General features: G+C 38.8%; 2 protein-coding genes across 4 annotated transcripts in view; both read right to left on the bottom strand.

Moving 5' to 3' along the window:
- Positions 1-5,870, bottom strand: part of tmem108 (transmembrane protein 108) — a 66,811-nt gene extending 60,941 nt beyond the window's left edge. Inside the window, exon 1 of one of the 2 annotated variants that reach the window (XM_084399160.1) lies at positions 5,584-5,870. The gene's annotated coding sequence lies outside the window, so the exon portion shown is untranslated. Of the gene's footprint in view, positions 1-4,245; positions 4,400-5,583 lie in introns of those variants that run through there. The other variant, XM_084399159.1, reaches the window with a different exon arrangement.
- Positions 5,871-8,308: 2,438 nt separating this feature from the next.
- topbp1 (DNA topoisomerase II binding protein 1) lies at positions 8,309-24,280 on the bottom strand. 2 transcript variants are annotated; one of them, XM_084399448.1, is made up of 29 exons: positions 24,063-24,203; positions 23,666-23,765; positions 23,431-23,565; positions 23,057-23,200; positions 22,734-22,915; positions 21,529-21,722; positions 21,246-21,440; positions 20,468-20,631; positions 20,144-20,307; positions 19,317-19,567; positions 18,932-19,236; positions 18,665-18,837; positions 16,904-17,115; positions 15,882-16,204; positions 15,516-15,701; positions 15,326-15,441; positions 15,059-15,182; positions 13,971-14,135; positions 13,777-13,873; positions 13,481-13,676; positions 12,996-13,225; positions 12,109-12,248; positions 11,928-12,030; positions 10,102-10,265; positions 9,896-10,024; positions 9,734-9,823; positions 9,417-9,578; positions 8,628-8,789; positions 8,309-8,447 (listed from the first exon to the last, which is right to left on the bottom strand). In XM_084399448.1, the coding sequence occupies exons 2-28, from the start codon at positions 23,750-23,752 to the stop codon at positions 8,652-8,654; spliced, it is 4,569 nt and encodes a 1,522-aa protein (XP_084255574.1). In that variant the 5' UTR covers positions 23,753-23,765; positions 24,063-24,203; the 3' UTR covers positions 8,309-8,447; positions 8,628-8,651. The 2 variants fall into 2 exon arrangements, with proteins under 2 accessions (XP_084255574.1, XP_084255573.1); XM_084399447.1 differs by lacking the exon at positions 8,309-8,447 and having other exon boundaries at positions 8,563-8,789; positions 24,063-24,280.
- Between the last annotated feature and the right edge of the window lie 25 nt (positions 24,281-24,305).

Here is a 24,305-nt window from a genome sequence, read left to right as displayed (position 1 = left end):
GAATTCCAGGAATTCCCCCTACACACACTTCACGCTCCATCAGTCCTCCCCTCATCTCTCTCCCTCTTTCCCTCTTATCTTCCTCATCCATCCCTAGCGCACTCTCTAATCGTTGTAATGGCTGTCCTGTCGCCCGCTGCCCTTCCTTGCAACAGGGACATGGGAAGACCTGTTGTCACTATCAGCATTGCCCTTTGGGTAATTTAAGACACCTGCTATGTCGGTGCATCAAGAAATTCAAGTAGACAGGGCAGGCGCTACTTTGTGCATGGTAAACAGCGTGTGTTCAATATTTCAGTGTATCAAACTCACCCGAGATGCTAAAGGTGCACAGCGGTTCAAGACACTATCACAAATTAGGTTAAATGAATTGTTTACCCAGAAATATACGTTTTGACATCCTTTACTCACCTCATGTTGTTTCAAATCTTTATGACTTTCTTTCCTCTGTGGAACACAAAGTTATACGTTTAGCAGAATGTCCAAGCTGCTCTTCTTTAAGATGAAAGTAGATGGGAGCCATGGCTTCCAAGCTCCAAAAAGGACCAAAAGCTGATAAAAGTAGCCCTTTTTACATGTGTGCTGTATTTAAAGTCTTGTGAAACTTTGTCTGAGAAACAGACTGAAATTGAAATCGTTATTCACAAAAAATATTGCTTGCAGACTTGATTAACATTTACTTTCGTTATAAGGAAAGAGCTGCTTGGACATTCTAACATTCACTTTCCTACGGTCACTACGAGTTACAGCAGTGACTGACGAAACTGGACGAAATTGGGGGCTTCTAAGCGAAACCCCCAATTTCGTCAGTCACTGACGTAATGTCTCCGTTCCCTACATCCGTAACCGAGACGTTTTCTTTTCTGTTCCACAAAAAAAGTTAGGGAAGACATGAGGGTGAATAAACACTTGTGAAAAATTGAATGTGCACTTGTAGTGTAATCATTTTTTTAAGCTCTTGCAATATAATATATAATGCAATATATTATATTAATGAAATAAAAGGCCACTTAAGTGTACTTAAAGATGAATTCATCACTTTAAAAAAGTTCACTTTGTTATGTAAAAATAAAAGTTTGACTTTAAAGTACATTTTAAATGAATGTTTTAATAATCTTTTGTCATACTTCAAGAAACAAACGTACTTTATTATATTTTTAACTGTAGTCTGTTATTCAATATCATATTTAAAGTTAATATATTTAAAATGTATTAAAGTGCAACATCAGTAATTACAAGTGCTCAAATTTATCAATAGAAATGACATTTAAGTATATTTTAGTTTACCATAAATGCTTGTCAGTACATTTGGCAGTATAAATAATGAAATTACAAATGAAAATGTACTTAAGACCTACTTACAGTAAGTGGGTCAAAAACAAAGATCAGCTAATTGTATTTAATTTAAATCATAATACATTCTCATTTAATCTCAATTAACATGCAATGATGAAGTGTCGAAAACAATACATTCAGTTAGCTCTTAAAGTATATGATTTACATAATCTTTTTAAAAGTATACTGAAATGATAACAGAATTTTACATTTTGGGTGAACTTGGGAAAAACCCTGAACTTTTCTGTCTCCTTCTGTTTGTTATTCCTGACAATGTTCAGCTCGACTGACCGAAACCGAATTTCTATATGGGAAGGAACTCAGGCTGATAGAATCATCAGTGTCTTACAGGAAATGGGAGGAAATGTCCTATCAGACAGTGAGGGACATCTCAACTGCCCCTGTATAACCTCATTTACTGAAGCTCAGAAATATCCTTAGAAGAAACTCATTTCTAAAGCTGCTAATGTAGGGTGGCATTTAAAGGAGTGCATGTCAGTCTTCAGGAAAAGAACACGTTGTTTTTCTTCCGTTGCGCCCGTGTGTCGGGTTTTTCCTGTCTGCTGGGTTTTATGAGCATGGAAGTGCGGAGTTCATTCACTGTCCTCAAGATCTAGAGTATTTAGGCATGAGACACATTCCATACCAGGCTGTACCATTCTCTCCTGGGTCATATGGGATTGTAACTGAGACTGGAAATGGTCGAAAGACGGAGAGAAAAGAGAATGGAAACATTGGCCTTTCTTTCTGTATAGTCTCTGATAAGATTGTAAGGCTTCCTTGCTTGACCCTGAATTTTTTCCAGATGTTGATTGTTTTTAATTGGTATGGGATGTTTTCCTATTCTGTAACTCTATAAGATTGCAGGAAGCCTGGTTGCTATGATGATATGCGTCCCACTGACACATGAGTGATGTTTGGTGTGGGCAGAGGTGACACCACAGGACAGTTGATACGTTGTTGTCCTGGTCTGGTTACTGTCACTCTGAAATGACCTCGATTCACGAGGACAATGAAGGATCATCCATAATCACACCCAAAAACAAGAGATTAAAATGGCTACTTTGAAAAATATACAAATATATAATATTTAAATCTATTTATTAAACAAATATATTAGAATTTACCGTTCAAAAGTTTGAAATTGGTAAGTATTTTTGAAAAAAGTAACTTATGCTCATACAGGCTGCAGTTATTTAATAAAAAATACAGTAAAAACAGAAATAAAATATTGTGACTTTTTTAAAAATGTGACAAAATTTTTAAATAAATTTTGAAATCTTCGGAATTTTCAGCAGCCATTACTTCAGTCTTCAGCGTCACATGATCCTTCAGAAATCATTCTATATATGATGATTTGCGCGCTAAAGAAACATTTCTTATTATTATCAATAAGAAATATTGATAATAAGAAATGTTGAAAAAAGTTTTTGTGGAAACTGTGATTCTTTGATGAATAGAAACTTCAAAAGAACCGCATATATTTGAGATAGAAATCTTATATTATAAATGTCTTCACTGTCATTTTAGATCAATTTAATGCATTCTTGCTGAATAAAAGTAATTTCTTTAAAAAAATCAAATCTGACTGACCCCAAACTTTTGAACTGTAATGTAATAAGATGTAATGCAATATAATATATTAGAGATATCCAATCTATAAAATAAAATTAATGAAATAAATATATTTAATATAATAAAAATCATTCATATTTAAGTAATATAATATTATTACATGTAAGTAAAATTCAAAAATCTAGAAAGTTATGGATTTCATCTGACAAAGGGGGGGGGGAGTATTTTTTTCCCATGCAAACTAAATAAAAATTAACTTTTTTTAACAGACACTTAGGTAATTTTTAAAGAATGCCATGTTTAGAGAAAAAGGAACACAGATAATGACGCTGCCGTGAAGCAAGTTAACTAACGGAGGGGAAAGGGTGATGTCCTTTGCCCCCAATGAATCAAAGTTCCTCCTCCACTTTTCACGAAACACTCACTGCTTTGCAGCCTCGTATCAGGTGACCCTTCCTGAACAAGTTGTCAGCTACATATGTCAGTGTCTTGCCACTTGACCCAAGACCCGGCTCCCTCCCTCTATCTCCCTATTGGACAAACCAGCGAGGTATTGTCCCGGAGAACAAAGCATATAGCTGGGGGTGTTCTGTTAAGGACTTTGACTAACATTCCTTTCACAATGCTCTCTGGCGACCAACTTTTAATGACCCTGCACTTCTAAACATTTACTGTTCTGTGGGACCGGCAACACACACACACACACAAATGGAGCATCTTTATGGAGAGGACCCCTTCTAACGGCCTCAAGCTTTAAGAGAGTTGCCTCATTATTTAGAACTGAATATTAATGAATGAGCCCCGGGGTAAAGGAAACATTCACTCTGTTCTTTAGCCTTTCTACAGACGTTCCTGTAATACGTAGTCAATGCCCCGAGGTCATAGGTTGAATTCCCAGGGAGAAAACAAATAGTAGGCCTACCCATAAGATTTATACTCTATCTTGAATCTAAATTATTTAGGATAAAAGCATCTATCAAATGAATACATTTAATACAAGTGATGTTCCTAAACCACTTGAGATTCCAAAATGGACTTTTGCATGCCAACAAAATGAAACAAAGAGAGAAGAGGATGCTGAAATGAAGATGTTTGACTCTGATAGCAAAATGGCTGAAGTGATAAGCATATCCGATATATATGTTGATTAAATGAATGGTGGAGAATGAATGCTTGCTTCCTTTAGTCATTTATCCAAACAATACATTAAGTAAGTTTGTCATTAAGGGACCATTTATCTCTAGATCTATCACAATCTATGAGCAGGTGCAGCCATGTGAGTTACTAAGGCAAATGTTCCAGAGGAAGGGTGAGAAAAGCTCTGATGTCTCTTACCTTATAAGAATATGATGGAAAACGATCAAATACGTCTGTAGAATAACATGTTTATCTGCGTTATATCCTCAGAATCCTCCTGACTATGAAACACACAATGATCTTTCACGGGTGGTGATACCGTAAAGCTTCCCTAACTCTCCTTCAGCGGCAGCTCACAATAAATAAAGGCTGATACCCCCAGTGTGTGTGTGTGAGTGTGTGTGACGAGAGAGAGAGAGAGAGAGAGAGAGAGAGAGAGAGAGAGAGAGAGAGAGAGAGAGAGAGAGAGAGACTATGACTAGCAAGCCGTTACTCTATGACTAGGGTTAGGGATCGATTGTTGTTCAGTTCTATTTAGAAATTAACGGCACAAATTGATTCTCGTGACGTTCGGGTCCATTTTTTTCTCTGATGCGGACAGAAAACCGAACTAAAATAGTCTGACAGTGTTTCCTACACTTCTGTTCAGCACAGCGCCACTAGTGTAGTCCGAATTTCAAATGAATGAATCTCTTGAGTCGGAACTTTTTAGTGTTTTGAAAAAAGTAATGCAGTCCAATTCGAATGATTCGGAACGAATATGAGCCGGTTCTTTTCAGTAAAGAAATTACATTGAATCCGTCGGGGAACTGAATTCTATCCTATAGCCTACTTAAAGGATAGTTCTGGGTGAACTATCCCTTTAAGGCTTGGGAAATTTGTGAGAAACTTTTGGTTAACGTGTAGTATTTTGAGTTTTGTTATTATAAAATGAAATTTATTTAGTAGTCTATTTTATTTAAATAATCGTTAGGGCCTATTTTAAAGAATTGCATTAAAAGAAAAAAGAAAAAGTAGCCTAATTTTTAGTTTGTTTGTTTTTTGTAAACGCACCTTTTGCAATAAAGTAATCAATACCGATCGTTTTATTTTGAAATTTTAAATTATTCCATCATTAGAGACTACTGATGTCAAAAATCCCATAAGATTTCCATTTCCTTCCCCCCCACACACACATTTCTACCTCCAAAATACGAAAGAATCGTTCATGGAACTGTTAGGGAACCAGAATCGATTCCGTATGATTCTCATCCCTATATGACTCTATCACATCAGTTAACCAACCAAGAACATTAACAGCATCTTTCATGGGAGTGTAGCCTAAATCCGAATAAGGAGAACCCAGAAATCATCATCATCATCAAAATAAATAAATAAATAAATGCAATATTCACAATTGATTTTAAGAGCTTTCATTCATCTTAGAGGCTCCACAATCGAGTAGCCTACCAATGCGTAAGTAACGTTGTCATAATGTACGCAAAGAAAATACATGCAATGACAGCAGTAAATAACGAATAAGGAGTTTATGTCTACCTATATGGAGACTAGTCCGAAACCTCCTCCTTCCAGCCGAACCGGCTCATCAAAGCCTCCGCGTCACCGGTCCAAGTGAAACGCGCAACGCGCACATGCTTCCCGCACGGTATCAGACTGTCACATGAGCGGAGCGGTCAGCCCCTCTCCTGCCTCCATCCAGCAGATATCTGAATCCAGTCCAACACCGCCCACCTCCCCAAAAACATAGGATAGCTTGCTTAGATCATAGACTGGTCATCAGAAACCAAGCAGCAGGTGGAGTTGAGTGATCTCAGACTAATGATGGTGCGTGTCGGTCACCCCGGCTCTAAAACTGTTCCGTAGACTGTATACGGCCACAGAATAACAATGAGCACATATTGCTGCACCAGCAAGCGGGCATTTGGGAAACTGGGCTGAGAGGGTTATTCTTTCTCCAGTGGTTTAACTTGAATTAGTCTTACCTGCTATGACAGGTCCGCCCTGAGGACCACACCAACTTAAGTACAAATCAGGGAATAGAAATAGGAACAGAATAGATATGTATTAGAAATTAGTAGCTAAAGAGAAACGTATAAATAGGAAACGAAAATTCAAATAGGTGAACAACCAGACAGCAACAGTGTTGGGCCAGATCCGGTCCACATCTGGTACATGTGGATGTGGATCACGCTCCAGATGTGGCCCGGATCTGGGCCGACACTATGTTGCTGTCTGGGAGGCTGCCCTGCGTGATATTTATGGATTTATGTAACGCATAAAATGTCCTTACTACCCGACAGATGTCAGTGAAATAGTAAAATTGACAACTACCTCCTTCACAGCTTTGGGCTCTATAATATCTATAATAATAGCCTATCGTGTTCGATAGGTTCATAAATCGGAGTGAATCGTCCGAGCGGTTTCTCGAGTAGGCTAAGACTCGTCGAACCAAGAATCATAATATATCATATTTTTATTAAATATTATTCAAACATGCTAAAAACTTTTTTTTTTTTTCTGTTTTGTTTTCTGTGCTATGAAAGGCAGCAAATGTCAATGCCAATAAGGCCAGGCTACATTAAATTACTTGATATTTTATGAGCTCATTCATGGCTGCATAAAACTGAATTGTTGCATGGAATTACAATACACACAGCCTTATTAATAAAACATAATAGAAAAAAATAAATAGGCTAATAATAAACAGCAATGCGTGTCATGCCACAATGTCAGGAAACACGATAAGTAAATGAATCACTGAATCGGGGGTTTGAACTGGTTCCAAAGCGTTCAAATGAACCGATTGACCAAAATGACAGCAAAAAAAACAAACAAAAAAACAAACAAAAAAACAAACAAAAAAACAAATTCTGTAAACTCCCTTTCCTATTTGCCCTTGTATTGCAAGCGTAAAGTAGCTAGTTTAAAAAATATATATATATATTTTTTACATTGTCTTGAGCAACAATAGACAACTGTGTCCTGATTTTAGACAGGAACAAAGGGACATTCTGTTCCACTTCAATGGCATAATCCCTATTCATATCTTACTGAAATATGGCCATTTTCCATGGCCTGCATCGGTCATAGGCCTCACAACATACTACCTTTCCTCTTATTACCAAAGCAAAATGGCATTGCTATCAGATAGAGGCACTGGTCCCAAAATCAGTCATGTAGACAGGTAAGGAGCAAAGAGGTCTTATCTGCACCAGCAGTTACAGAGCTTGGGCGGGAAAAAAAAGAAAGAAGAAGTAATTTACTGCACATTTAATTACTCATTCAGGACTGAAGCAAGAAACACAAAGGCAGAAACATGTGCAGTGCAGTGACATAAAAGGTGATAGCAGATATGTGTTCAGAAGACTAACAGGCATTCAGAACAGCCCTTTCCCCTTCCCCCTATCACCACCCTCTGTGACAAATGGGGGATCCAACTTCGTAATCCGATGGCTTTGAGACTGTGGTTAAACCCCCCGGTCTCAGTAATCGGCTGGTGGCAGGCTTAGCCATGACCAGGGTAAATCATTTACATGCCCATATAGGCCACCAGACTTCTCAAGCAAATCCAGTTATGGCATTAAGTGAATGTGGTTTTTGACAGACATCATGAGATTCCACACAAACTTCAATGTAAAAAAATAATAGGTAATCTGTTACTTGCAGGGTAAAAAGACTAGTAGTGGGTTTAAACACATTAAAATGAGCTTAATGTAGGAAGAAGTGGCACTAAAAATGTTTTATTATTAAAAATATATATATTATTAACACTATTGTTACTATGGGAAGATAACTGAAAGATTAATAAAGTAATAAGTATCTGACCAAGAAATAACTATATGAATTGGTTCTATGACAGCAGCATTAAAAAAAACTAAAAAAACGATGCACTTGTTGCCATTAGTAACAGAACGGTTGCTGTGGACACAGAAGATTCCCGAAGTCTTGCGTAAGAAAGCGTTACACCAGGGGTCAAACACGAACTGTAAGCAACATCGTGAGTAAATGTAATTACTTGTTACACTTGATCAGATAATCATGGGATTCACTGAACATAAGTGATAAACTGAATTACAAATCACTTTTAAAACAGAATTACATGCAAAAGACTGTATTATATGATACACCATAGTGATTTGAGAACATAAAGCATTTTAATTTTCTTACTGTCCAATTAGTCCACCTGTACATCATGTCTTATATATTTTTGGCTGCCAGATAATTGGCAACTTTCTAACTATATTTATATAGTACTAGTCCATGCATTTGAGGGTGTGTAAACATGTTTATGTAATAGGTACAACATATATGGCTAAAATGATCAATAAGTCAAATTATGTGAAGATTGCTCCCTCTTCAGGACAGAAAGTGGTAGTACATCAGAGTCAGCCCACAGATGTCTAGCATAAAACAAAAATGCATGCTGTGAAATTCTGTTTAAATTGGATTTCTGGTGAAATAAAAAAAAAAAAAAAAAAAAAAAACCATTACATTATGATTTTATTTTTTATTGACACAACAGACATTCATACAATGTAATATGAATAAAATGAATTAAATACATATTAAATGCACATTACGTTTGAGCATGAAATAGGACGGTTTCATCTCACACGACTCTTCTTCAATGTGGACATGTCGCCGGATGCTTTCCGTTTGCGTGTAGATGTATCTTGAACCTTCTCTAGATCATCTGCAGCTGCACCAGGAAGATAGTAAGCGTCCATTGAAGGAGATGGCTCCTGAAAAAAACAAAAAAAAAACATTAAAAGGGCAAAGTTATTAAATCATACAACTTGTTGCCTCAACAACCATTTCAGAGCTGAACAGAAGAAGCAATTACTGAGATAAAATTTCCACATTATTGCTTCTGGTACATTAAATGTCAGGTGTAATAGGGCTGCATGATTAATCGAAATAAAACCGAAATCGCTCATGCCCGAGTTTACATAATATACATTTGTGAAGGCAACATGGGCCAACAGTCTTCACAGACTTGAAACTAAAGAGAAGCTCAACTGTTTAACTCTGGGGGAGTTGTAAAATGAGCCTATTTCCCAAAAAAGTGGAGTATCCCTTTAAAGTGTCCTTGTTACATATGTTACCATAGTAATAACAGTAAATTATACATAATTACATGCAACTAACCCTCAACCAAACCCTAATCCTATCCTAACCCTATAGTAAGTACATGTAGTTGCTTAATATTACTCAGTACTTACATATATAATTACTCAGTAACAATGACACCTTAAAATAAAGTGTAATCAATATTTTTATCATGATTATTATTTCATAATTAAATTGATAATTACACAACTTATTTATTAAGAGGCTTAATAAAAATAAAATAAAAATCATCCTCTCACCTGCATGAGGTAATCAGCAATATACTCTGGTTTTAGGCATTTGACCCCCTGAGCTGCAGCCTCACCGATGTCCACTCTGACATCACCCGGTTTTAACCGACTAAAATCCACAAACAGGTGTGTGGTCTCTTGAAACAGTGAGGGAGAAGGGTCTGGTAACACCTATACAGAAAAAAAGAGGGTTAACACAGGACAAAGAAACAATACAGGGGGGGGGGGGGGGGGGGGGAGAATAGCAACGACTGCCTATAAGGTCAGAGAAAACCAATATTTTAAATCTGAAATCAAAAGAGACAATATGACAAAAGACAACAGACCTTGGCTCCCCCAGACTGCAGCAGCCGTCTGAATCCAGCATCTCTGGCCTGGTCAATGTTCAGCATTACAGTCCAGCCGCCAAAAGCTCCCTGCACATCAACAGCATCAGGCACTGCACCATGTACTTGCAGGTTCATCCATACACATGTATATAAGTGTACCTCCTTGTTTGAGACGCCATGTAGCGTCTTCCTCCATCGCATGGCTGCCAGTGCCAGTCTCTTCTGCTGAGAGTTGATGGACGGCAGAGCGTCCAGTATAGAGCTGCTGCCCCACTCATACTGCTCCTCCTAACACACACACACAGGACATGAACATCATCTGAGATCATGAGTGAAAGACGGGGAACACAAACGCAGACACACACCTTTATGAAGTGTCCTTCTGCACGGCAGGCCTCCAGGTATGAGCGGTGAAGGATCCACTTGCCCGCTGCCATGGCGGCCAGATACTTCTCATTGCGCAGAGGATAACCCACAACCACGTGAGTGCAGCTGGGGTCAAAACTCTGCTTCTCCAGCACAACACCACCTGCACATGTAACACATACAAGACGCATCGTATCACAGAAATTCAATTAGGGATAGGATATAACAATTGATTTGTCCAACAACCAACTAGTCGGGAGGTTGTTTTTTGCTTTTTTTAAATATAAAAAAGCCATAGTAATAATGTTTTGTAAAAAGACGCCTCATATGCTCACCAAGGCTGCATTTATAATACAATAAAACAGTAATATTGTGAAATATTATTATAATTTAAAATAACTATTTTCTATTTTATTATATTTTAAAATGTAATTTATTCCTGTGATGACAAAGCTGAATTTTCAGCAGCCATAACTCCAGTCTTGAGTCACATGATCCTTCAGAAATCAGTCTAATATGCTGATCTAATGTGTTCAAGAAGATTTTTTTTTTTTAACAATGTCGAAAACAGTTGTTCTGCTTAATAATTTTGTGGAAACTGTGAAACAATCTTTGTTCGAAATTTTGACTATTTGATGAATATAAAGTTCAAAAGAGTAGCATTTATTTGAAATAGAAATATTCTGTAGCATAAATGTTCAATGCATTCATTTACTGGATAAAAGCTGTCAAACTTTAAAACCATCACCCCTGCGTTCTGTCCCATTCCATTATGCTCTGCCACACATAGTTTAAAAGCTCCCAAAGACAAGGTCTGATCAGAACCTGACAACAGCCCAATTATACAGAGGGTAATATTCAACAATATTATTGACTTGAATGCACTGACACTATTGGATGAGAACTGATCTGAGCTGAATGATGACATCACTGTTTTCTCCAGAGCTGCTTTATAGATGAATTGAACTCATTCCATAACTGATGTTTACTATTGTCTGTTTAGAGCTGCTTCTGTTCGGCACCATTGAATCATTAATTTCCTATTTGTCACTGTAAAGCTGCTTTGAAACAATATGTATTGTATAAAGCGCTATATAAATAAAGGTGACTTGTTTTGAGGGTCCCTAAGGGGGCTTTCACACTGGGCATGTTTGCTACAGTCCAAGTCCGATTGTTCCCAGCTCCCACGCAGCATTGGTCAAGTTTCACACTCAGCTTGATTCTATCAAACCCTGGTGCATTTGCATTCATCTTACATCATCACAAATGTGCACTGCGTGTGATAGAAAACAGGACGTGGGTCAATATATTGTGTTTTTTTATTAATTACTACTATGGATTGCGAGCCATTCATTAGCCGCTCCGACTGCACTCACTATGTGCACTGCACACTCACTTCTGCTCATATCCCAAGTAAATCATCACTGTAATCCCCTTTTGTGAACTAATGACGTCGTCATTGGCTAAAATGCATGCGCAGGTTACTTTTACTTTCTGAACAAGTGAGCACCCGAGTCGTTTTAACATCCACGCGAATCACGACACGGTTCCAGTGCAACCGAGCTCAGAACACCTCCTACAGGTAGTCTCGGGTTCGGTACCCATGACAGTTCTCACATAAACAATTTTTCATGTGAACCGTGCCCCGTTTTGAACTAAACTGCCAGTGGGAAAGCACCCTAAGACCAAGCAGGCTGACTAGAAGATTTAAAATGGTTGTTTACACATCCCTAAATTAAATACAATGCAGTGAGGTACACTGACAGACAATATGAAGTCACCCAGTGGAAGAAACAGGAAACACTAAGTGGTATTGTGTACTGACCTAGCTCCTCTATGAGATGGCTGTAGTCAATGCGTTCCTGTGGATTCAATGAAGACAGCAGGAATCGTGGAGGATCCTTCTTCACCTCGTTCTCATCTTCAATCTGTTGAGAACAGATTCAGTTAGATCAGATTTAAATAAAATAATTAGAACTGCTGTCAATGGATAGGTGTATGTGTACCTGTGGAAGGGGAGCGGCTGCAGTTTTAGAAATGGGGAAAGCAATACTAGGAGCTTCAGGTGTTTCAGGGTTTTGTAGCGTGACGACTCGAGGCGGGGTCACCTTTGGCCTCAGTTGCGCATCAATGACTTCAAATGCAGCTAGAAAGGGTCAGAAGAGTTGAATCATTCAGAATATTTGTATTGTACTTTCACTTTCTCACACACTCTACCGTTCAAAACGGTATGTCAGTATGTTTAATTTAAAAAAAAAAAAATATACTATTTATCAGCAAGGACACATTCAATTAATCAAAAGTGACATTAATAATGTTACAAAAGATTTTTATTTCAAATAAATGCTGCTCTTTTGAACTTTCTATTCATCAAAGTATCCTGAAAAATGCCACATGATTTCCACAAAATATTAAGAAATATAACCGTTTTCAACATTGATAATAATATGAAAATGTTTCTTTCTACCAAATCAGCATATTAGAATGATTGCTTAAGGATCATGTGACACTGCAAACTGGAGTAATGATGCTGAAAATTCAGCTTTGCCATCACAGGAATAATTTACATTTTAAAATATACTAAAATAGACAGTTGGTTTAAATTGTAATATTTCACAATATTACAGATTTTTCTGGATTTATCATCAAATAAATTCAGCCTTGGTGAGCATAAAATTAGGGCTGGGCGATTTAAATCGTGAGATTGTTATGCGCATCTCGTCAGTAAAGCCGGTTCCTTGATTAGTAGTAAATCGCCATCACCTGCTTTCAGATGGAGCGGCATTTACTACAAAGAGCCGTAGCCCTACATAAAATACTTCAAAAACATAACCAAAAATCTTACCAACTCCTAACTTTTGAACACTTTTTTCAAATGCAAAACCTTGCATACCCATTTCCACCAGTTCAGAGTCAGTCATGGAGTCCCTGCCATTGGCCGTGTGGTCAGAGGGGGGCAGCGGGACGAGGGCTAGAGGTTCGGAGTGCTGGGAGGGGCTTCCAGGCCACTGCAGGTTATCGGCCAGTTTAGCTCTCTCCTCTCGTGCTGTGGGATCATCCCATACGATCTGCTCACTCTGAGACGGCTCTGTGTTCAGGTCCACATCCACTTGACGTGACATCCTGCCATAAACACAATCTTACAACATGCAATCTTAAAAACGCAACTTCACAAAGCAAAAAGTGAGCCTTGCTGATGACCAGCATCTGATGCAGGTGAACAGGATGCAGAAAAAAAAACAGTAGCAAGAACATGTCCTGTGTCATCTACATTCCCTAGTGAACACATGAAAACTCTGCTGTATTCTCTTAGATGCTACAAGCTTTGAGACACATATGGGATCAGAGAGAGTACTCTGGGTAGTCTTGCTTTTATACCGTATGGCCTCTAAATTCCGGCTCCTTCTACCCATTCGCCCCAGGCTGTCCGGTGTGTGGGGTGAGCCCTGCCCCCCTGAGCCTGTTCTGGCCAACCGTGAGGAGCCTCGACGACCGCTGGTCAGTTTAGTGGCAGACATGATCTCCTGAAGCTGCCTTTGAAGATTCTCTCTCATCTCCAGCGCTTCTGTAATGTCTAAGGGAGGGATAAGAAAAAAGGAGAGAAAAAAAGCTGTGAATTGAGACAAAACTGATAGAGAACACATAAATCAGACACATCTTTAAAGATGACTCACTTTTTCTCTCATTGCTGAGGGTTTGATCTTTCTCAGGCTCTCCCACACTGACTCGCTGAGGAGTCGAGATGTCTGTTATGTCGTCATTAGGGCCAAGCTTGAAAAACAACAACATTGTTTTGATAAAAAAAATGCTTGATACGCTTAATAATATGCGTGGATTGAAGAGTATGGTAATGTTATTAATCCCTCACCCCAGTCTCCTCACTCTCAGTGAACGCCCTGAGTCTGGTGCGGGGGGTGGTAGGGGGAGGTGACCTCTGAGTGCAATCTGCCATCTGACTCATGGTAAGACTCATTTTGGGGTTGAACGTGAAAGGGTAGAGCGACTCCGACACATGCTTCTGCTCATCTGCACACTGAAAATAGGATGAGCAATGAAATCTCTAACTTTTCACAATGCTTTAGTCACTCCAGATTTTCGCAATTCCACAATTGCTGAATAAAATGCAAAATATTTGCATGAGTACCGCTTGTGTTCTCTTTCTAGGCTTATTTGCTTGACCAGTCAAATACACACAATTATGTGAAAATGTCCGTCTTGGAGGTTATATCCTAAGTGAACAAACAGCTTGGGGGATAAAACAGTTTGGGATGTGTCAGTATTAAATCTACACATTACTGTATGTCTTAAAGTGAAAGCAACCTAATATACCTGTTGTGTCTGTGCCATTAATGTTAATCACACAACAACAGGAAAAAAAAGCACTGTTTGTATCTGTATCTTTATGTTGTATTTATTTGTTCAATTGGCATTTGTTTCTTTGTTCTTATTTTATTACTGACTGATTACTTAAGAACTTTTAACGTATTAGGGAAGTATTAGTTTTGCTGTGGTTTGCTTTAAGACTTTGGTCATACTGCGCACCATAAGTGATCATGTTATTAAAGCTAGATCCTACCACTAGACTAGCCTTTTTGGTAAGAAACCAAAATAAACAAGATTTATGCATTTTGTTTGTCCTTAGTGTCATGTATGCTCATTTTGCCCAATTTTCACATTTTGATTATCTTTGCCATCATCTAACACTCAAAAGTTAATCTTTAAAAACAATACTAGTTTCATAACACTTAATTGTAATCTTTAGCAGATCTCAAAATGAAACTGCACTTTCCATACTGTACAATATAATGTTCTGACAATAGTTTTTTCAGCCATAACATAAAAATGATCACCTAGTCATCAGTGTCGGCCAGAATTGTATTATTGGTGCATCCTTAATGTATTTATAGACACTTTGTTTTGCACAATATGCACATAGAAGTATCTGCATGTACGTACAGCCTGTAGCCAGTGTTGTGACACTATATGCAGTCCTCTCTCTTTGACAGCTCTGTATTCTTTACTGTTGTCTCCAACTTTCCCCTGGTAGATGAAATGAGTGACAGAGTCGTCACACGACCACCTAAAAATAGACAGCATGGCATTAGATTCCTCCCCTTCACCCTAAAACATGCCATGCCATACCATTATCTCAGCTGGCACTGTTTTAGATTTATGTAATGTTAATTTGATTCACAGAGTCAGATATTTCGATTTGTTACATACCTGAAGTCTGCACCGAGAGAGGCGGCCACTGCATTGAGCTCACTCTGTTTCTTGCTTAATTTCTTGCTCACACACACCACCACCCCCCTGAGAGGAGCTGCAGTCTTCTGCTCCACCTGCAAGACACACACCTGTAAATACCTGTATTCAGATAAACGTAGCGAGTGTATATGTCAGTATGAGTGTGTACCTCAGGTTCAGGCTCTTTTACCAGTTGTGGACTGGCAGTCATGGCTGCGAGGTTTGTGACATGACTGCGGTTACTGTTGGCAACTGCAGCGTTAAGGTTCCTCTCGATGACCTCTGACAGAGGAGTCTCCGCCCCTTGACCTTGATGTGGGTTATTACCAGGAGTCTGCAAATGGTCAAACACATCCTGCAACACAGACGTACAAACACATTACAATTGTCATTTAGTTTTATTTAATCATCCACTCCTCTTTGACCCTTATAATCAAGCAGGCTGGTTTAGCTATTGTATCTTTTCATATCAGACTATTAACAACATTTTAACCCTAAACAAAAGATGTTTTCTGAACTTGAAATTGCAGCTGACCTTAGTGTTAAATGAGGGTCCGAAGAGTCTGTCTCTGCTCAGGAAGCGAGAGGGAGTGTCTAGTTGGAGGGAGGAGTCTTTTTGCAGGGCTCCTTTGGCGTCCTCTTGTCCTGGGGTTGACACCTCCGCCTGCTCCTCCTCTCCTTCTCTCAACTTCCTGACTGCTGAACGGACAGTGCGGCTCTGAAAGCGAGTCGTGTCCAGAGGGGTGATGGCAGCGCTGTTTTGTGGGCCCAGTAGGGGTAGCTCTGGGGAGCGTTGCAGGAGGCGCAGAGGAGGCGGGTCTTTCTGAGATGCTCCAACAAAACTGTCTTCACTTCTCTCTATGGGAAATCACAAAGAGGAAAGTAATACTATAATGTTTAAGTGACCATTTCATGATGGTGTATGACATTTCTTAATTTTATGTATAGAAATTGATGAATTGACCATTTTCAAATCAAAACTTTCAAACTTACAACGAGAAGCTTACTCAATGTATCGATTAAACAGCATGGCTCCTCTAGGTCTTAATGAAGACTTTGACCTCTCTTGTTTTCTTTAATTAGAATATTTTGTGTATGTTGTAGTGTATGTTGAACGTTTTGCTAATGTTTTGGGTGGTTGGTTTTTTAGTGTTGACTTGTTTGTTTGGATTCATTTAATTGTGATTTGTTGATTTAGGTTGTAAACTCTTGGGATGAGAAGCACCTGTGATGAGAGTCTCCACCTGGTGATCATTGGACTCGCACTCTTTTAAAGATTATTGGGGACAGTAACATTGTATGATTTACTGAAGAAGGTTGATTGCCAAAACATTTGATCTTGATCTATATGTGCTTTGTTGCATAATTAAAAACGAATAATTCATTAAGAAAACACAAGCAAGTGCGGATGTTTCGTTCTTTATCTGACTATATTCAATAAAAAAAAAGGAAATCAATCACAAAATGTTAATTAAAGAGACCTCACAAATATAGTAACAACATATAATTGCTGAAAAACACTTGAGATCATCAGTTATAATTCTACTTCTGACTAACCTGGAGAGGGTGGCAGGGCAACCAGGTATCGCCCCTCATCGGCACGCTTCCCTGTTCTGGCAGACTCCAAAACCCAGCGGATCGTGACTGCAGGGAGACCCCATTTCTGGGCTGCCTGGTACTTGGTGCCCTCAGGTGTCTGGAGTACCAGATGAGTGCTGGCAAGCATTCCCTTCCTTTGATTAGCGGTCCGCACAAAGTAATCCTGAGCACTGCAGATACAAATGTAGGGGAGTGAAATAAGAAAACATTAGATTATATCTGAGAATTATAAGGAATTCAGCAATTCTGGTTATAATTCTGAAGGCTAAATTGCTTTTTCGTAGTGTAGCACAATTTGGCCAAACATAGTAACACATAAAAAAAAAACCGAAATATTACTTTTGTAATAATAAAATTTTCACTGTAAAACAACAAGAACTTGAGTATTTAAGAAATGTAACAAAGTACAAATGAAAAATTACAACGTTTCAAACATTAAAGGCACAGTATGCAAGTTTCGCCTCTAGAGGTTGTTTTTTTATGTGCAAAACAATAACAAAGGTGTAGCTTGATGCCGTGAATGAGTGTGGAATCATGGGAGTTGTTGTCTTCACCTCCACAGCCGATGGACAGCAATCTGACAGGACTCATGACAGAAATCATGTTCATGGGTGAGCTAATGCATTAAAGTTTTATGAACGTTATTGTGGTATGAAGCAGGGCGGTGCCGAGAGCCTGGGACATTTTACTTTGCTGTATTATTATTGCCTATATGCCAGTCGGCCGCTAGTGCCGCTCCTTTCGTTTTGTTGTTTATTTTTATGATTAAAGTTATGTTTGACATCCAAGCTCCCTGTTCCCTGAACATTAACTTTGTTACAGTTACGTTTGATCACTTAAATTCATATTAACAGCAGCAAGTGCTCAATTACTACTCATATAGGTGACTTTATCTGATAAACTAAAATTGTGGGGTAACGCAGCGCTGTTTTACTTGATCAAAACAAGCATACTAAATACCTTTGAGTGTGTTGATGTTATAAAGTTACTCTGTGCGTTCGATCGACAGCCGCTATGAGACACTTGACTTGATGCACATTGCAATGAGCTAGATCGGTAATAGAATATCATATTATTAATTAAAGATGGATGACTTGTTGCTAAACAGGATGTAATTAACTTTAAAGTATATTGTGTGATAGAGAAAATGCTGTATTACTGTTACTACAAATAAAATGATGTGAACTATCTCTTTAAAGCTTCTTTTCTATTGGTAGCAGGTTTATAAACGCTGCTCAGTGCAAATCTGGTGAAACGGACGGCACTGCGCTGTTAAACGCAGGTTATAAGCAACCCAAACTCAGAGCGCTGATTGCATTTACTGCAAACAGAGGAGCTCTGTGACACTGAAAACATCGGATGATGAGCTGCTCACCTATAAATGAACACTGCCATGCTCCCCTCTGAAACTTGCTAGACATTTTTTTAAATCAAATCACAGACTTTAAAATTTGATAAATCGCACCTAGCAATTTTGCGATTCTGATTCTTTTTCCGATTAATGGTTCAGCCCTACATTTTAGTGTAGTTTGATAATTAAAATGATTCAAAATGTTGTCAATTTTAATTAGTATGATGAATCCTTAACTGAATTAATGACCATGTCCATCTCACAATTAAGGAAGTTGCGTGTACTTCAGGCGTGTGAAGTTTTGTTATGAACTTGAAACTGCCTTGAAGGTGAGCAGATCTCAGTGAGCAGTGAAAAGAAGGTCTCACCTTGCTCCCAGGTGTTTGGCGAGCTGAATGAGAGAGTCTCTCTCAGCTCCAGTAAACTGACTGACGGACAGCACACAGTCTTTGAGAGGAGAGAAGCCCTCTCTCACTGTCACTGGAGTGAATAGAGGATGAGAGGCTAACGGCAACACACACTGCTGCTCCAAACACATGGCCTGAACACACACACAAAAACAAATCAGTAGTAGAGAATGACAAAAATTACAAAAGGTATCTTGCCTGTCTGTGCATAAACTCTGTTTTTCTTACCAGCCAGGCATCTGTTACGACCTCATCTACTGTGGCCTCCACGTCACAGCCCAGCAGTGGCACGATGGCGTAATGCGCCACTGCTCTCGAGCGGCCCACCAAAATCTTCCCAGCGTTTTCCATGACTAGCTCTGAGAGCTGGGCTTCAGCCTCAGCTCCAAAACCAACCAAGATGAAGCGCTTCCCTGAAAACAGGCCACCCTCTGAGGTTTCGACCAAGGTTGAGTCCTTCCCTGCAGCTGGAGGCTCTGGAAGCAAAACGCTCTGCCGACTCCTGGTACTATTAGTGGCCTGAGGCAGCTCCACTACATTAAAGACAGTCAGGGAAGAATGAGGAAGACAGACAAGAGTAGACAGAGGAGGAATGAAACATTTATCAACTCACCAACAGTCTGGTCAGTCTCCATGTACTGCGAGAGCAGGTCTTCTTCTGCTCTGGCTTGACGGGCTGGACTAGGGGCAGGAGGGGGAGCTACAGAGGGTCTGGAGGCACGGGGAGCAGCTTTCTGAGCAGCCGGCATATCAACAGCGGCTGGGGCCGGGGGCAGGAAGGAGGGGTGGAAGTAGCCATCCTCTGGGAGCAGAGTACCATGAGAGAAACTGTCCAGCAGCCAATGCACGGTCACTATATGGGGTCTATAGAGAAGAATATCTCTGAGAACCATATTTGAAATCCTTAAATTGCACCTTATTCTGGCTAAGAATGGGAATTTAGGAAGAGTCAATCTGAACGACATGTGCTATGAACCTTGCATATTCAACAACTAGTTCTCCCTCCAAAGTCCTCATAAAGGCCCCAATACACTCACGGCTAAGTAGATGCAAAAAGAAGTTTGAAATAGCTTTTCAGCTATATACACTCATGGGCGCACTCATACACTATATACACTCATTACGCAATCGCCACAGACCAAAAGTGGTTTGAAGGTGTTTACCAGACAGCCATAGCAAACTTTTCCAGAAAATTCTCTTTGGAAAGCTGTTTCGAACTCCAGACTCGAACTCCAAATAAACTAGTTTTGGCCTGAATTTTTTAAATAAAGTCACACCAGTTCATTCTTCGATTTCGCTTGAAGTATATCGGGTCCTTTAAAGCAACATGTCCTGGACCCTAAACTTTGTTAGGTGGGCCAATAAAAACCTATAAAGCAATTAAAAACTAGATAAAATAAAACAATGCCTAGTTGTACCCCAACTTAGATTTTGACTGACCTGTGAGTGGCTTTGTCAAGGAAGACTTTGACCCTCTGGTCTGGTTCTCCCATCACTATGTGCGTGAGGTCCTGACTGGGCTGGTTAAAGCGCAGACCTCCAGCAGAGTTCACCATCCGTCTCAGTTTCTCCAGTTTCTTTCCGGAAAGGCCACACAGGTACAACTTTAGGAAGAAATGGTAGAGAACAGGGTTGTTTTATTTCAGATTCAACATTTAAATTCACACAAATGCAACACGATTTCATTTCGATTTTTAATCTAAACAATGTACAAAATGTGACTTATAAATATGCAGGAAAAACTCATATTTTAGTAAAACTAACCTTAAAGCCATCCAACAGGTCATCTACTCGACAGACAGTGATGTCAAATGAGTCGACCGGATCAGGAGTCTCTAAGTGGCTGATTCCTGCAGTGGTGAGGGCCGTTTCATTTACATTCATGCTGATATTGGATATATGACTCAATCCCAGAAGTGAGGGACCTTCTGCACAAACAAATTACAAAGTAAATTCAATTAATCAAAATGAATGCCATAGGAATTAGTAAGAATATTGCAACTTACATACTAGCTTACAAAAGTTCAGGGTCTGTAAGATATTTTTAATGGTTTTGAAAGAAGTCTCTTATGCTCAACAAGGCTGCATTTATTTGATAAAAAATATAGTTAAAACAGTAATTTGTGAAATATTATTACATTTACACATAATAGTTTCCTATTTTGAATATATTTTAAAAAGCAATTTATTCCTATGATGTCAAAGCTGAATTTTCAGCATCATTTCTCCAGTCTTCATGATCCTTCAGAAATGTGTAATATGCTGGTTTGTTGCTCAATAAACATTTCTTATTATTATCAATGTTGAAAACGGTTGTGCTGCTTTCATATTTTTGTGGAAAAAGTTATACTTTTTTTCAGGATTCTTTGATGAATAAAGGTCAAAAGAACAGCATTTATTTAAAATAGAAATCTTTTGTAATTTAATTAATGTCTTTACTGTAACTTTTAATCAATTTAATGCATCCTTGCTGAACAAAAATATAAATTATCCCCCCATAAAATAAAATTCTTAAACCATAAGAAAGTGTTTTACTCCGCACCCTCTTTGCTCCTGCTGGCTCCTGTAGGAGTGGAAGTGTTGGGTCTGTCCGCCTTCTCCTCGGTTCTCTTCTTCTCTCCACGCTCCATGGCATACCTGCTCTCATCCTGACAGAAGCCCTTCTCGATGCTGTCAAACAGCCAGTGCAGGGACACACAGTATACGTTCCATTTACGAGCAAACTCATATTTCTGACCTGAAATGCAACACACAAATTGAAGTGAAGTACATGCTAAAGACTGTAACCCAAAAGAATGTGATGGGGTCAGAGATTGTGGGGTCACCTGTGGGTTCATTGACAATGAGGTGAGTGCACTCATTCATCTTGAGCTGCCCCGTGTAGCTTCCTCCATTCTGACTGCACAACCTCTGAACCTCTTTACGCTCCACAGTAGAGAGTCCCGTCACACACACCGTACAGCCTTTCAGAACTGGACACCGATAGTCTTCTGTATTCAGCTCAGAGTGATGGAAAACACTGGGGGGAAAGAGATGTTTTTAAACAGAGACCTTAAAGGGATAGTTCATCCAAAAAGTAAAATTCTGTCATAATTTACTCAACCTCAAGTTGATCCAAACCTGTATGAATTTTTTTCTGAACACAAAAGAAGATATTTTGAAGAAGGTCAGAAACCAAACAGTTGATGGACCCCATTAATTGCCATTGTATTTTTTTCCATACTATGGATGTCAATGGTGTCCATCAACTGTTTGGTTACCCATTTTCTTTCAAATATCTTATATCGGGTTCAACAGAAGAAAGAAATTCATACAGGTTTGGAACAACTTGAGGGCGAGTAAATGATGACAGAATTTTTATTTTTGGGTGAACTATCCCTTTAAAAGTCACCATGAAATCAAAATTGGAATATTGTATTTATTATAAATGATAAAAATGCATGTGCCCTCGTAATCTTTAATCAAAATAACTTGAATATTTCCTCTCTATTTTTCGGCGGGAGGGCAGGACAACCTGTCACTCACATGAAATTGCAGCAATAGCAAACAACAACTGTCCAATCAATTTCCGACGGACCAAGTCCATCCTACATTTTTTCTTGTTCGAGAAGCTGTTTCACTCGGCTATATTTTATCATTTTTATATTATATTAGACTATCACAAGTAAGCATGAAAAGAAAATTGTGATCGTCTTTTCTTCCGAATTCTGACATATCCATTTTGAAACATTTTATCAAACAAGGAGGTAATGGTTTTGAACATTGAGAATTGATTGGATTTGCTTATTGTCCGGCTCTTGCCTGGTAAACATTCATCAGAGAAGAGCTGTCAATGCTAGGGGGAATTTTGTGAGGAGATAAAAAAATTCTAAATTTGCAAAAATGCTAAATTTATTCGCATGGAAACATCATTTATAAAATAAAATAAAAAAAACACTGCAATACTCTGATAAAAACATAACAATTATCAATGTTGATTTCATAGTGACTTTAAATAACTAATTTGACCGTGTAGAAGTTAATGATTTACCTATCCTGAGACTTTTCCCAGCATGCTTTCACCCAGCTGGGCAATAGTATGGGTTTCCCGAGGCTTGCGGCCACCAGGTATTTCTTACTTCCCACTTCACCTGCCACCAGGTGAGTAACAGACACGTTGAGATCACGGTAAACCCGTCCACCCATCAGCTGGACAAGATCCATCACTTCACTCTACAAGAACAACAAAAACGCCGCTTATTTGTCGTGCAGAACTGCACATATAAGTGTATCGCCATTTCAATCCCAGTTTACAGCTAATGTTAACAAAGGTGGACAAAAAATAATTAATATTAATAAATGTTTTCTCCGTACCCGTGCCTCTTTGTCGAGATTGGTGCAGGAGATAGTGATATCAGCCATTGCCATGTTGTACACAGGCTGCTCTGCTTTGGGAACACATCTCTGCTTCTGCAGACAGAACAACACTACCAGAGGACTCACGATCCTGCATCCCAGCTGCAAAAATAAAAAAAACATTCAGAGTTTTAGATAACTATCAACATTTATAATAATACGGGGGCAATTAGAGAAACATAAATGGACAGAACACAAGAGTTCAGGTATTACAACTGAAGCATCATTCTAAGCATCTTTGTCAATAATACAGAGATTAGTGATGCACTGAAATTCAGGCAATTAAACTGCAAAATAGCAGATGCTGTGCACTGTTGAAAGTGAATCCTCACCCTCCTGCAGTGGTCAAAGGAATTGCTGGTGAAATCACTGAACACAAACAGGGATTTGTCATTGTGGTCCAGCTCTAGTGCGGCTTCCTCGTCCACCGTCTGCACGTACTTCTCTGACTGAAGTTCCACTATTGCCTGAAGACAAGCATATGACTGTATGAACAAAAGGCCTATACATTATATTAACCCAGGGGGCATTTAATGATAGCTATTAGGAGAATTTCACATTCATCACCTTATAGGCCTGTAGAGCCAGATCAGTCTTCTGTCCATTGTGCTCAACAAATTTCACAATATATACATCCCTGTTGCCTTTTGACATGGTGGCATATAATCTAAATTAGGTGGAAGGAAAACAAATGTACAAGGACTTTATACTGTCATCAAGACACATGTAAACATCTGCTAGTCTGTAATATAACAAGTTAAATAGGAAATCAATACCAAAATAAATAAAAAAACGGATGTTACTTATGATAATAACAATGAACAATCAGCTTCTCATGACAGGTTGTTTTGATGATCTCATAAACATATGGCCAAGCAAGACAAAATCAAAGCGAGTCATACTGTCGCACAGTATTAAGTTATTAAAATAAACCAAACACTTATAATAACAAACGAAGACTTACCGCGAGACAGAGCAGAGGATTAAAACTAATTTCTAAAAGACTTTGATCTCATTTCAACTTAATTTTTTATTATCATTTCTGCAACTGCACCCATATAAATAACTATTGAATAAGACAACTGAATAAATGATTAACTAATCTGTGTGTATTTCATTCAGAGAAAGCCGTATTCCAGTCATTCGCGCCACTAGCTCTGAAAACAACTTCCGCTTCACTTCTGTTTCTTTGGTATGGACAGGAGAA

The sequence above is a fragment of the Rutilus rutilus genome (assembly GCF_951802725.1).
Source record: "Rutilus rutilus genome assembly, chromosome: 24".
Taxonomy (NCBI): domain Eukaryota; kingdom Metazoa; phylum Chordata; class Actinopteri; order Cypriniformes; family Leuciscidae; genus Rutilus; species Rutilus rutilus.
The sequence above is the reverse complement of the archived record's forward strand: the minus strand, read 5'-3'. Positions and strand labels throughout refer to the sequence as shown.

Bases quoted from the DNA above. Each gene is read 5' to 3' on its own strand.
- topbp1 (XM_084399447.1), bottom strand. From the start codon at position 23,752: ATGTCAAAAGGCAACAGGGATGTATATATTGTGAAATTTGTTGAGCAC. The intron at 20,308-20,467 runs GTTAGTTTTACT...TTCTTCCTAAAG, and splicing joins ACCTGTTGGATGGCTTTAAG to TTGTACCTGTGTGGCCTTTC. The intron at 12,249-12,995 runs GTATGCAAGGTT...GACCCTTTCTAG, and splicing joins CTCTGAACTGGTGGAAATGG to CTGCATTTGAAGTCATTGAT.